Raw genomic sequence first — 10,630 nt, 5'->3', positions numbered from 1 at the left:
GGACAAGTCAAGGAATAAAGCACAAAATCAGCCACAGCAAACAGTGGGATCCAGTCAGCCAAAGCAGGGCAATGAGCATAGAAACATAGGTAACAAGGAAACCACTGCAATTGCAGAGCTGACCGAGATGGTTAGGCAGATAGCAGCAAATCAGGAGGAGTATGGCAAGAGGATGATGACGATGGAGCAAAAGATTGAACAAGGTGTGCCAAACAAGGAAAGTGGTCGGAAGTCGCAAGAAGGTAACCAAGGTTTGATCAACAAACCGCTCCGTCGTCGCGATGGTAAACCAGTCGTATGTTATCTGTGTGGGCAAGAAGGGCACTACGCCAGGGGTGTGCATCCACTCCAAATCAGGTGGTGATACCACAACGACAGCGCCTCCTTTAAACGAATAAAGCTCATGGCAGGAGGGCAACCATGGGCTACAACAATACGGACAGCCCTAATGATGTGCGTTTGAACACACCAGAGTCTAGACCTGTAGGGGACCAGACTAGTGAAGTGGGCAGCGAGATGTTGGATTCTCCACCTAATTTCTCAGCGCCACACCAGCAGTTAGTTGGCCCGACAAATGAGGACACTGTCCAGGTAAATGGTGTAACCTGTGTTGCACTGGTGGATACCGGATCCATGGTTACTACGGTTACTGAGACTTTTGTGCATCAGCATCCAGAGCTGCGTAGCCAAGAGTTTGAAGCCAGTGACATTGAAATTGAAGGACCAGGTGGATACAGTGTCCCCCACAGTGGTGTTGTTCGACTAGCAATTTCCTTCTTAGGACATACTTACCAAGGAGTGCCTGCATTTGTAGTGCCTGTAGATGACTATAGAAAGGATGTACCCTTACTTAGGAACTAATTTGATAAGGGCATGTAGAGATGAAGAAAGAGAAAAATATGGTAGAAGCTACCTAATGAAGACAAAGAAGAAATCTGAAACGTGGTATGGTGCTTTTGCAAAGATCGGACGAAATGACTTTGGTGGTAAGAGAGGTAGAGTTGGATATGCAAAGTTCAAGGGTCGACGCCCTCGTACAGTTGGCCCAGGACGGGAGGTGCATATCGGATGTCGTGTGTCAAGAGGACCAAATGGTGGAGATTACACCGCTTTAGTGGAAAGCCCACAAGACAGAGACCTGCCCAGTGGAATTCTGGTGGGAAGAACACTGTCAAATGTGCAGAGTGGTAGAGTCACAGTGCGACTTTGTAACATCTCCACCAGACCAGTAGTCCTCAGACCTAACGCAATACTTGGTGAGGTGTTTGTTGGTGGAAGGGTTGTTGAGACACTGCAGATGGATCATAAACCAGCAGCGGAGACAGTTAAATCATCCCCTTCCAACAGAAGCAGACCAGCAAGACGCCAAGTTGATGTTGATGTTGATGGAGACCAGTCGGTAGGAAAAGACGCCAGTCTACAAGCAAGCATGACCGTGTTAGATGCTACCACCAACGTTCATGTGCAGAGAAGCCGGACTACCCTCAGGTAGATCTCTCACAAGCTACGATTCAGAGTAAGGAGAAACTGAAGCAAGTTCAAGAACTACTCTATTGAAACAAAGATGTTTTCACAGCATTCCATGGACTATGGACGGACATCAACAATCCAGCATGAGATTCCATTGATAGATGACATGCCTATATGATTGCCTCATCGTAAGATAATCCCTGCAAACTACCGGGAAGTCTGGCGGAATATGGAAGAGATGGCAGAAGCGGGAGTTCTACAGCCTAGCCAGTCACCATATGCATCTCCTATTGTGGTTGTGCGCAAGAAAGATGGTTGTATGAGAATATGTGTTGACTATCGCCAGCTAAACTCTCGCACTGTACGAGACTCATTCCCTCTACCAAGGATTGAGGAGGCCCTTGAAGCGTTGGGCAACGCTAATTTTTTCTCATCACTAGACCTGACCTCAGGCTATTGGCAGGTTGAGATGGCAGAGAAAGATCGCCAAAAGACTGCTTTCACCACGCCCATGGGACTATATGAGTGTAACCGCATGCCCTTTGGCCTCCAGAACGCACCGGCGACTTTTCAAAGGCTTATGATGTGTTGTTTTGGTGATCAGAATTTTGAAAGTGTATTGATTTATTTGGATGATATTATTGTTTTCTCAGAAGACTTTTGAGGAACACCTTGAGAGACTACAGATGGTATTCGAGTGTCTCAGAAAACATGGCCTCAAGTTGAAGCCCCAGAAGTGCCATTTGCTGAGAGAACGAGTTGGATACCTGGGCCATATTGTGAGCAGGGATGGTATTGAAACCGATCCAGAGAAGATCAGCAAGGTGACAGATTGGAAGCGACCAGCAAACCCAAAGGAAGTTCTCCAGTTCCTTGGATTTTCTGGATATTACAGACGTTTCATCAAGGGTTATGCTGCCATAGCTGCTCCTCTGTACAGACTGACGACGGGAGACCCACGGAAAAAGATTGGGAAGAACACTCAGAAGTGTAAACCCCAACCGTTCCTATGGACTGAAGAGTGTGAGTCATCTTTCAGTCTACTGAAGAAAAAGTTGACAACAGCACCTGTCCTTGGTTACCCAGACTCAGTCTACCTTTCGTGCTACAGACAGATGCGTCCATCGATGGACTTGGTGCAGTGCTAGCACAGACCCAAGGCAAGCATGAACGTGTGATAGCATATGCGAGCAGAGGATTGAACCCAGCTGAGACTAGATATCCAGCTCATAAGCTTGAATTCTTGTGCCTGAAATGGGCAGTCACTGAGAAGTTCAGGGATTACCTCTATGGCAACCAGTTTACCGTTCTGACTGACAATAACCCACTCAAGTATGTGATGTCTACTTGTAAACTGGATGCGACACGACAGCGATGGGTCTCAGAGTTGTCAGCCTTCAATTTTGAGATAAAGTACAGGCCAGGTAAGAGCAACGCAAATGCGGACGCCCTGTCCAGAATGCCCCAGAAGGAGGTACAAGATGCTCTCAGAGTCGTCATTGGTGTAATGAAAGGAAAGGGACACCAGAACGATACTAGCAAAGAGAGGAATCAGCAAACCCATTCTGAAACAAGGGATCTCCGGCTTTGCCTGGCATTAGTGCCATTGACATGGAGGTATTGCAACGGGAAGATGCAGTTGTTGGTAAGGTTTTGCATTTCCTCAGACATGGTAGGAGGCCAAGTCGACGGGAGAGAGCTCTTGAATGCAAAACCACCAACCTATTGCTGAAACAGTGGGATAGACTGCAGATAAGAGATGGATTGTTGTACAGGTGTTACTTGGATGAGCAAAAGATGGAGACAAAGCAATTAGTACTCCCACAGAGATTGATTGATGATGCTCTGCAAGCCCTGCATAACAACAATGGACATCTTGGATTTGATAGGACTCTGGATTTAGTACGCGCACGCTTCTACTGGCCGAGAATGCAGAGTTACGTTAGGTCCTGGTGTGAGACATGCAAGCAATGTGTTCTGAGAAAGTCGCCACCGACTGCAACACGTGTACCATTGGTCAGCATTCGCACAACAAAACCACTTGAGCTGGTCTGCATTGACTACCTCACATTAGAGCCTTCGAAGGGTGGTGTGGACAATATACTAGTGGTGACGGACCATTTTACGAGGTACGCACAAGCATATCCCACAAAAGACCAGAAGGCAACCACTGTGGCAAGATTTTGTGGAAAGAGTTCATTCCCACTATGGTTTCCCTACTAGGATCCATGCGGACCAGGGTCGGAATTTCGAGAGCCAAATAATAAAGGAGTTGTGCAGACTTGCAGGTACAACTAAAAGCCAAACTACAAGCTACCATGCACAGGGCAATGGCATGACTGAGAGATTTAACAAGACGCTGCTGGACATGTTGGGAACCCTGGATCCATCTCAGAAAGCCAACTGGAAGGAGTATGTGAGTGCCATGACACATGCATATAACTGTACCAGGCATGAGTCGACAGGGACATCCCCATTCTACCTCATGTTCATGCGTCATCCACGTATGCCACTGGACCTTGCTTTTGGAGTCAATCTGGGCGACCAAGAAGAGGAAGTCGAGTATTCAGAGTACATTTCAGGTCTGCGTGACAGACTCCAGATCGCTTATGAGGAAGCCACAAAAAGAGCAGATGTGTCAAGAGAGAAACAGAAACACACATATGACAAGAAAGATGTTCTACAGCCAGGAGACAGAGTTCTTGTTCAAGATAAGCGCCCAGTTCTTGGAAGGCATAAACTGAACAACAAGTGGGAACCTGTCCCTTATGTAGTCATCAGTAAAAAACCAGATATTCCAGTCTACGTAATTCAGTCAGAGGAGACCGAAAAACAGCGTGTTTTGCATAGAAACATGCTAAAGCCTTGCATGTTCTTGACACCCAATCCAGACCGTTTAGAAGGAAAGATTGACAGGAAAGAGAGACATTGGGACCGATCATGTAAAACGGCAGATGAAGCTGTAGAAGACTATGGTTCTGATCATTCAGATGATGATGAACTCATTCAGACACACATACTTAATTGCACACCATTAAATGAGATACAGCCAATAGATGACAGAGCCCACCTTGGCCAAGCAGTAGACAATATGGGAGGATACCACGGTGAGGTCACAGTTGCTGAAACTGTACCATTAGTAGCGATGGAGACAAAACCAGAAAATCAAATGCAGTGTGGTGCAGGACACTTCACTGAAGCAGTGCAGGACAACGTAGTAGATCCGGCACAAAATGAAACGATGGAAAAGGCAGAAGCAGAAGACTGCATTTCAAGAACACTGCCAGGAGAAGGAGAGTACATTCTTCAGTGCAGTAGTGAGACTCAGCATGAAGCATCACAGTCTGATCAAAGTGTAGTGATTACTTCACCAGAATCAACTTAGCACAGATGCAGTCATGTTCAGACACCTATGTAGACGGAGAGTTGAGTGTAGCACAGAGCTCTGTCGCAGGAAACGAGGCAACGTTGTGTGACCAGTCTACAGGAGAAGAAACTATACAGGAGGAGACAGCTCAGCGATATCCTGTCAGAGTGAGACGCCAACCTGATAGGTTGATGTACTATTGCTATTGCATGACTTTATTGTGTCATTTCATGAGGACACGGTCAGATTTCATGGGTAAAACAAGTCAAACTGACTGTTGTGTCGGTCAAGTAACTTAAGGAATCATTAAATAGGTGATATAGTTTTAGGTGTTATGGTTGAACGATAGGGACATCGTTCCATAAACTGGCGGAGTATGTGGCCAGGTGTTACCTGCATTGAATAAATTTATGGTTAGAATTTCTTTTATTCATTTGTTTAAGCATGCATTTTCATAGTTCAGTCATATGAAAACTCTATACATTACACTCAATGGGAACTGTCATAAACGCCCTCTTGTGTCAGACATGTAAGGGAAAGTCCCCGAGTTTGACCTTTGACACGGCAACTCACATGGACTTGATCTATCTTTGACATAGGTAAGCGCTCTCTCTTTAAACATTTATTTATCAGCTTATAACCTAGCCATCCGTCATCAAAACTTGCATCAAAGTCTTACTTGAGATCTAGAGTCAACTTTTATTGTGTTTATCGCGAAGATTTATTAGGATTGAGTAGTTATTTTTGAAGTTTAAAACTTGTTGTACTTTGACACGGCAACTCACATGGACTTGATCTATCTTTGACATAGGGAAATAAAGACACCGTGGCCGCTTCGGCGGTTGAGCGCACCAAACGAATTCTCTCGGCGTGTGTGTGTCTGTGTCCGCTCTTCCCGCGGGAGGCGTGAGGGCCCTAGTTTACGCCCGCCCCACACGGATGCCCGACCTAAGCGCCATATATATATATATATATATATGTATATATATATATATATATATATATATATATATATATATATATATATATATATATATATATATATAAGAATGTTGCTTAGAATCATTTCCTGAACATTGCAGGATGCATGAAACTTAAGTAACCGGCACCATTACTTTGTACTCGGAAGTAATTTGTGTTATTATTTATAGCCCTCTGCTTTCAGCTTCGAGCACTGTAATTTCCTACGAGGAAATTCCTATACTTCGATATATATATATATATATATATATATATATATATATATATATATATATATATATATATATATATATATATATATATATATATATATATATATATTATAACACAAATTATTTCTTAGTACCGATTAACACATAAATGACACAAAATGTGCATCTTGACACCATCAGGACATCAATCATCAGACATTGCTATGTACATGTTAAGTATTTAAGCTTCTCTTTTGACCAGCACGATTGCATTTTGATAGTAATTCTGAAACTGTACAGGTATATACTCTTGCAAATGACATTTCTTCAAATCAATTGAATATACCTAGACTTTTTAGAATTTTATCATCAACTTCAGAAAGATTAAAATCTAGTTTGTAAAATGATTAAAAAATAAAATGCCAAAATGGCAGTTTTAGGAAATGAGCACAACCTGAAAAGGTTATGACGATAAAAAATGTTTAACTACCATTTAAGAAGTTAAATCTGCATCGACTTTTTTTCTGTCATTTGTATATCATGTTTTCTGTGAGTTGCTATTGACTTAAAGCCATCAACTGAAGTCCATCGGTATTGTTGAGAGACAAAGAAAAACAGTTATTCCTTGTGACAGTTTGTTTCACATAAAAACGATGATTGTTTTATCGAGCAAACGTAATAAAAATCATAGTGATGAATTATACAGTATTTTCCGCCTTCTAGTAGATACAACGGGAAACCGTTTCAGGTTGCAGGAAGATAGTCTTCAGAAAAATTATGTAACTTTAATATTCCAGTACTCCTCTGTCTCTTTATTTTCTGAGATATTACCTGTACTGACTTCATCCTCTCCCACAGCAGTTTCATCCTCTCTGTCAGAGATCACTGAATTGCCTACCAAGGGAAGTAATAGTTGAAGAACATATATATAAGTAAATCGAGAAAGGCCAGAGTTTGAGATGAAATGACCCATGCAAGGTTCATAAATGCACTGAATGTAGTTAATTTGATCATGTAATTGTCACGCTTTCTTCAATGGTTCTCATGTAGCGATACGTATTTAACAAATCCCTTTATGTTAACAGTAAACGTATTCTTCAGTTTCAGGGAATAAGGCATAAACAGCAGTTAAAGCCTTCCTGTTTTCAACATTATTTTGCGACATCAAGATTCACGCACGAGCACGCGTAAATCCCTCCACAAATACGCACACACTTCCCAATTCATTCAAAAGACAACAGCCCGTATGTTAATACCTTCTTGTTCAACTGTGGGTTCTATTTTTGTATCCTGGTCATTTCTGTATGCAGAGGTGTCTTGCATATCGGCAGTTATCGAGGCAACAAAACATTCATTGCCATCCTGAGGATCCCCGGCTACATTCTCCTTTATGTGATCTCTTATGATCTTTGCACGCTGAAATGCTGTCGGGTTTTTCGTTATGACCGACACTATTTTGGCTCTCAAGTCTTCTTGGTCTTCATCCATGTCTACTGCACATTCAGTCGCTTCGAGCTTATCTATGTGTTTACTAACAATCTCATCACTGTGAGACCCATGAGGGTAGACTACGGGTATCGCTGCGCACATAGCTGCCAGAGTAAGGTTACCATAACTTGTCGTAGATGGCGGAATTAATACAAGATGAGATGACATCAGGTCACTGTTAAGTTCTTCAGTACTTGTCACGAATTTAGGCGTGATCTTCAATTTTGAGCTGCACGTTCAGCTTCTTTACTATGTCTTTTGCCTTACTTGGTGGTATTCCTATTATTTTCCATACCGTCGATGTTTTGTTGAGCTCATATATGAGATCAGCAGCATCATTTACCGCCCTTATAACAACATCAAGCTTTTGGGGTCTTCAAACTCGTATTTCTGGACAACGGATATAATTTTGAATTTTTCGCCTTTGAGTACCGGCAGTATATCTGATCCGGAAGCCGCTAAGTATTCTTCGTTTATCATTGGCGAAAGAAGCTGTTGATTGGTTTCCCGATAACGTCGCTTGTATGCCGCGAGTACACTTTCTCCGACAGAAAACGAACACTTTGCCTTCTTAAATTCATCTGACATGATTCGCTTCCGAAATTCCAGTTCCTTTTCACTGCACCCGACAATTAAGGGGGTTATGTCATCTTTATCAAAGAGATTGATCAGATAGCATGACGCCTTCGGAAACACCTTACTCAGGATTTTGAAGGTTGGTATTGAGGTGAACGCACTGAAGCCAAACACGAATTTGACATTTGTCAACTCTTCTAAATCTGGAAAGTGTTCGTTGTGGTACAACAACCAATCGCTATTTGGCTCTCTGAATTCAAAAATGCCTGTTTGTGTTGGAAGCTCAAGAGTTACACCGAGCTTTTCCGCCTCCTCTTCTTCTTCTGGTGATGCTTGTACAGCAGTGCAATGGACAGATATGTCCATCTCCTGCAGTAGTCTGATCACCAGATGAAGTGCATCGGTGACTCCTCCATGAATTGATGGACCCCATCGGTCGCTCACGATTAACGCTTTGTCTGCCATATTGCTGTCAACGAAAAAAAGGAGAAAAATGTTTGGTTTTGCTTTGATAATTGTTTGGTATTAAAACAGTTTGATGTGTAAACACATCGCAACGGTCTCATCTATTCTTGCATGTCTCCTAAACAAAAATACTATTGGCTCGTGGCTTCCACAGGGCCAGATTTGTAGTTTAGTCTTACTACCAGTCTTAAGCTTAGATATTTTGAAAATGATATAATCAGAAGAGAATCTAAATATCTGATATACCAGGATGCACCAGTAATCGTTATGTGAATTTTTACTTGAAGGGGTATATAAGCTATCGGCTCTTTCATAATTGTTTATCTTCGAGTCATGGGGCCCGGCATATTTGTCTCAGTTTAACGGCGAATATGCCTGCTCGCTGGCAGCTTATACTAATATGAATGATGAGACGATACAATTTTGATTCGAAGAATCGATGGCCATTTTTTCGATTCAACTTTGATCTAAAACGTCATGGTTATTCCAATGTGGTAAGATCAGAAAGTCTCACTGACTCATTACAAAAAAGGTGATTTTTTGAGTGCATAGAATAACATCATGGTCTTCAACTGTCTGATATAAAAAAGGCAAAAGTGAAATGGGTTAGTTGATTATTCTTGCCTACCTGTATTGTTTCGTTATTGATGCACCCAACTTAAAAGGAAATCGCTCACTGACGAACTATGATTTGGTGTGGCCAATTAAATCCATGACAAACTGGGTCAAATGAAACTGATAGCGTAATACTAATTAGCTTTATACTATAACTTTATACTGTAAAGAGTCCATACTAGACTTTTCATAAATGGATGGTTTGAAAGGTCCATGTACTGAGTTAAATGACGGAACGCATAAATTGTAGAAAGATGAGGAGAAAAAGTGCTGGTGATTTTAAAACTTGATCCATTATAGTAAAGTACCAGAGTTTCAATGTAGCAATAATAGATCTTATAATAAAGCGCAGTGTGTCCAGGCAATGTAACACTTTTAAGCAGTGAAGTAAGATTCATCGAAGGAATATACTTTTTTCATCTGTTAGCCCAATACCCCCCCCTAAGTAAATGACATAATTCGCTCAACCGTTCATTTCGAATATCCTTTATCAATTGCAAACATAACTGAAGGCACTAGGTGTTTAATGTTTGTTTTGAACCGATTCGTCATAAAATAATATCAAAGGTTAGTTAGAAATGTCATAAATACGATATCGTGAAGATTATACGTCGTAGCTGCAAATTACCTGATTGCATGATAACACTTAAACAAGTCCATATCAGAATACAGTGATAAAATATTTCAAAATCTTGGTAACAACTGACTTCTTTTCTCTTCACATCACACCATAGAGGGCGTTAGTTTTACCGTACTTGTAGCCGTGAGAATATAAGGCTATTTTTGTAGAACGCCGTCTCTGGTTGTTGAGGTAATACAGCTTCTTAAGTATTATACTTCATTTTCCGTAGCCCTGACACTTACAGTGACTATTTACAGCTGCAGTACAAAATGTATCAACGTCAGGATACCATTTGTAACGATATACCATGTTATTGCCCTACCAGCTTACCTTTTGGTTTTGCTGCCTCGTCGTCCGCCATTACCATCGGAGCGTTTAACACGTTCACTCCCTTTGCTGTCGGAAGTGCTACGTTTTACGTCTGAGCTTGCCATGTTGACTCTTGATCAGAGCAAATCAAAGTCAAAGAAATCTGAGGCCTAATAGGATGACGTAACTCTGATCAAGGAAAGCCGAGAAGGTCGGAGAGAAGGACACGATAAAAAATGAACTGTGTCAGAGCTGCAGACCTCGCAAAAGAGGCCTCAGTAGGTTATTAACTTCCTTATGTCGGTATAGAACAGCGACGTGCTTCATAAATAATTCATGACGTGTGTTTCATAGAATATCTGGGGCGTAGAGCCGGTCGTACAGAATGTGCCACCGAGTCCTTTTTTCTTTTAATTTCGAAAAATTCCTCCCTGAAATTTGATCTTGACTCATTGTATTCCTATCGAAGTACTTTTTTTACCAGAACGGTGTCATACATACAGTAGTCATGGCAGCCAAAGACCATGCACTCTATTTCGGCCCCTC

The 10,630-nt window shown here is 41.9% G+C and overlaps 3 protein-coding genes across 3 annotated transcripts; 2 read left to right on the top strand and 1 right to left on the bottom strand.

Annotated features, from left to right (window-relative positions):
* The first annotated feature begins 1,699 nt into the window (after positions 1–1,699).
* LOC139125167 (uncharacterized) lies at positions 1,700–2,618 on the top strand. The gene is made up of 2 exons (XM_070691272.1): positions 1,700–1,933; positions 2,124–2,618. Exons 1-2 carry the CDS (start codon positions 1,700–1,702, stop codon positions 2,616–2,618), a joined length of 729 nt encoding a protein of 242 aa, XP_070547373.1.
* A 649-nt stretch (positions 2,619–3,267) lies between these two features.
* Positions 3,268–3,693, top strand: LOC139125166 (protein NYNRIN-like). Its single transcript, XM_070691271.1, has one exon. The coding sequence runs from the start codon at positions 3,268–3,270 to the stop codon at positions 3,691–3,693; it is 426 nt and encodes a 141-aa protein (XP_070547372.1).
* A 2,864-nt stretch (positions 3,694–6,557) lies between these two features.
* LOC139125386 (uncharacterized) lies at positions 6,558–10,356 on the bottom strand. Its single transcript, XM_070691474.1, has 3 exons — positions 10,106–10,356; positions 7,266–8,542; positions 6,558–6,903 (listed from the first exon to the last, which is right to left on the bottom strand). Exons 1-2 carry the CDS (start codon positions 10,207–10,209, stop codon positions 7,846–7,848), a joined length of 801 nt encoding a protein of 266 aa, XP_070547575.1. The 5' UTR covers positions 10,210–10,356; the 3' UTR covers positions 6,558–6,903; positions 7,266–7,845.
* Positions 10,357–10,630: the final 274 nt, after the last annotated feature.

This window comes from Ptychodera flava (genome assembly GCF_041260155.1).
Source record: "Ptychodera flava strain L36383 chromosome 3 unlocalized genomic scaffold, AS_Pfla_20210202 Scaffold_25__1_contigs__length_14229661_pilon, whole genome shotgun sequence".
Lineage (NCBI taxonomy): Eukaryota > Metazoa > Hemichordata > Enteropneusta > Ptychoderidae > Ptychodera > Ptychodera flava.
Note: the sequence above shows the minus strand (reverse complement) of the source record. Positions and strands in the feature narration are given on the sequence as shown.

Bases quoted from the DNA above. Each gene is read 5' to 3' on its own strand.
- LOC139125166 (XM_070691271.1), top strand. From the start codon at position 3,268: ATGGAGACAAAGCAATTAGTACTCCCACAGAGATTGATTGATGATGCT.
- LOC139125386 (XM_070691474.1), bottom strand. From the start codon at position 10,209: ATGGCAAGCTCAGACGTAAAACGTAGCACTTCCGACAGCAAAGGGAGT. The intron at 8,543-10,105 runs GTAAGCTGGTAG...TTTCGTTGACAG, and splicing joins CGAGGCAGCAAAACCAAAAG to CAATATGGCAGACAAAGCGT.
- LOC139125167 (XM_070691272.1), top strand. From the start codon at position 1,700: ATGGAAGAGATGGCAGAAGCGGGAGTTCTACAGCCTAGCCAGTCACCA. The intron at 1,934-2,123 runs GTTGAGATGGCA...TTGTTTTCTCAG, and splicing joins TGACCTCAGGCTATTGGCAG to AAGACTTTTGAGGAACACCT.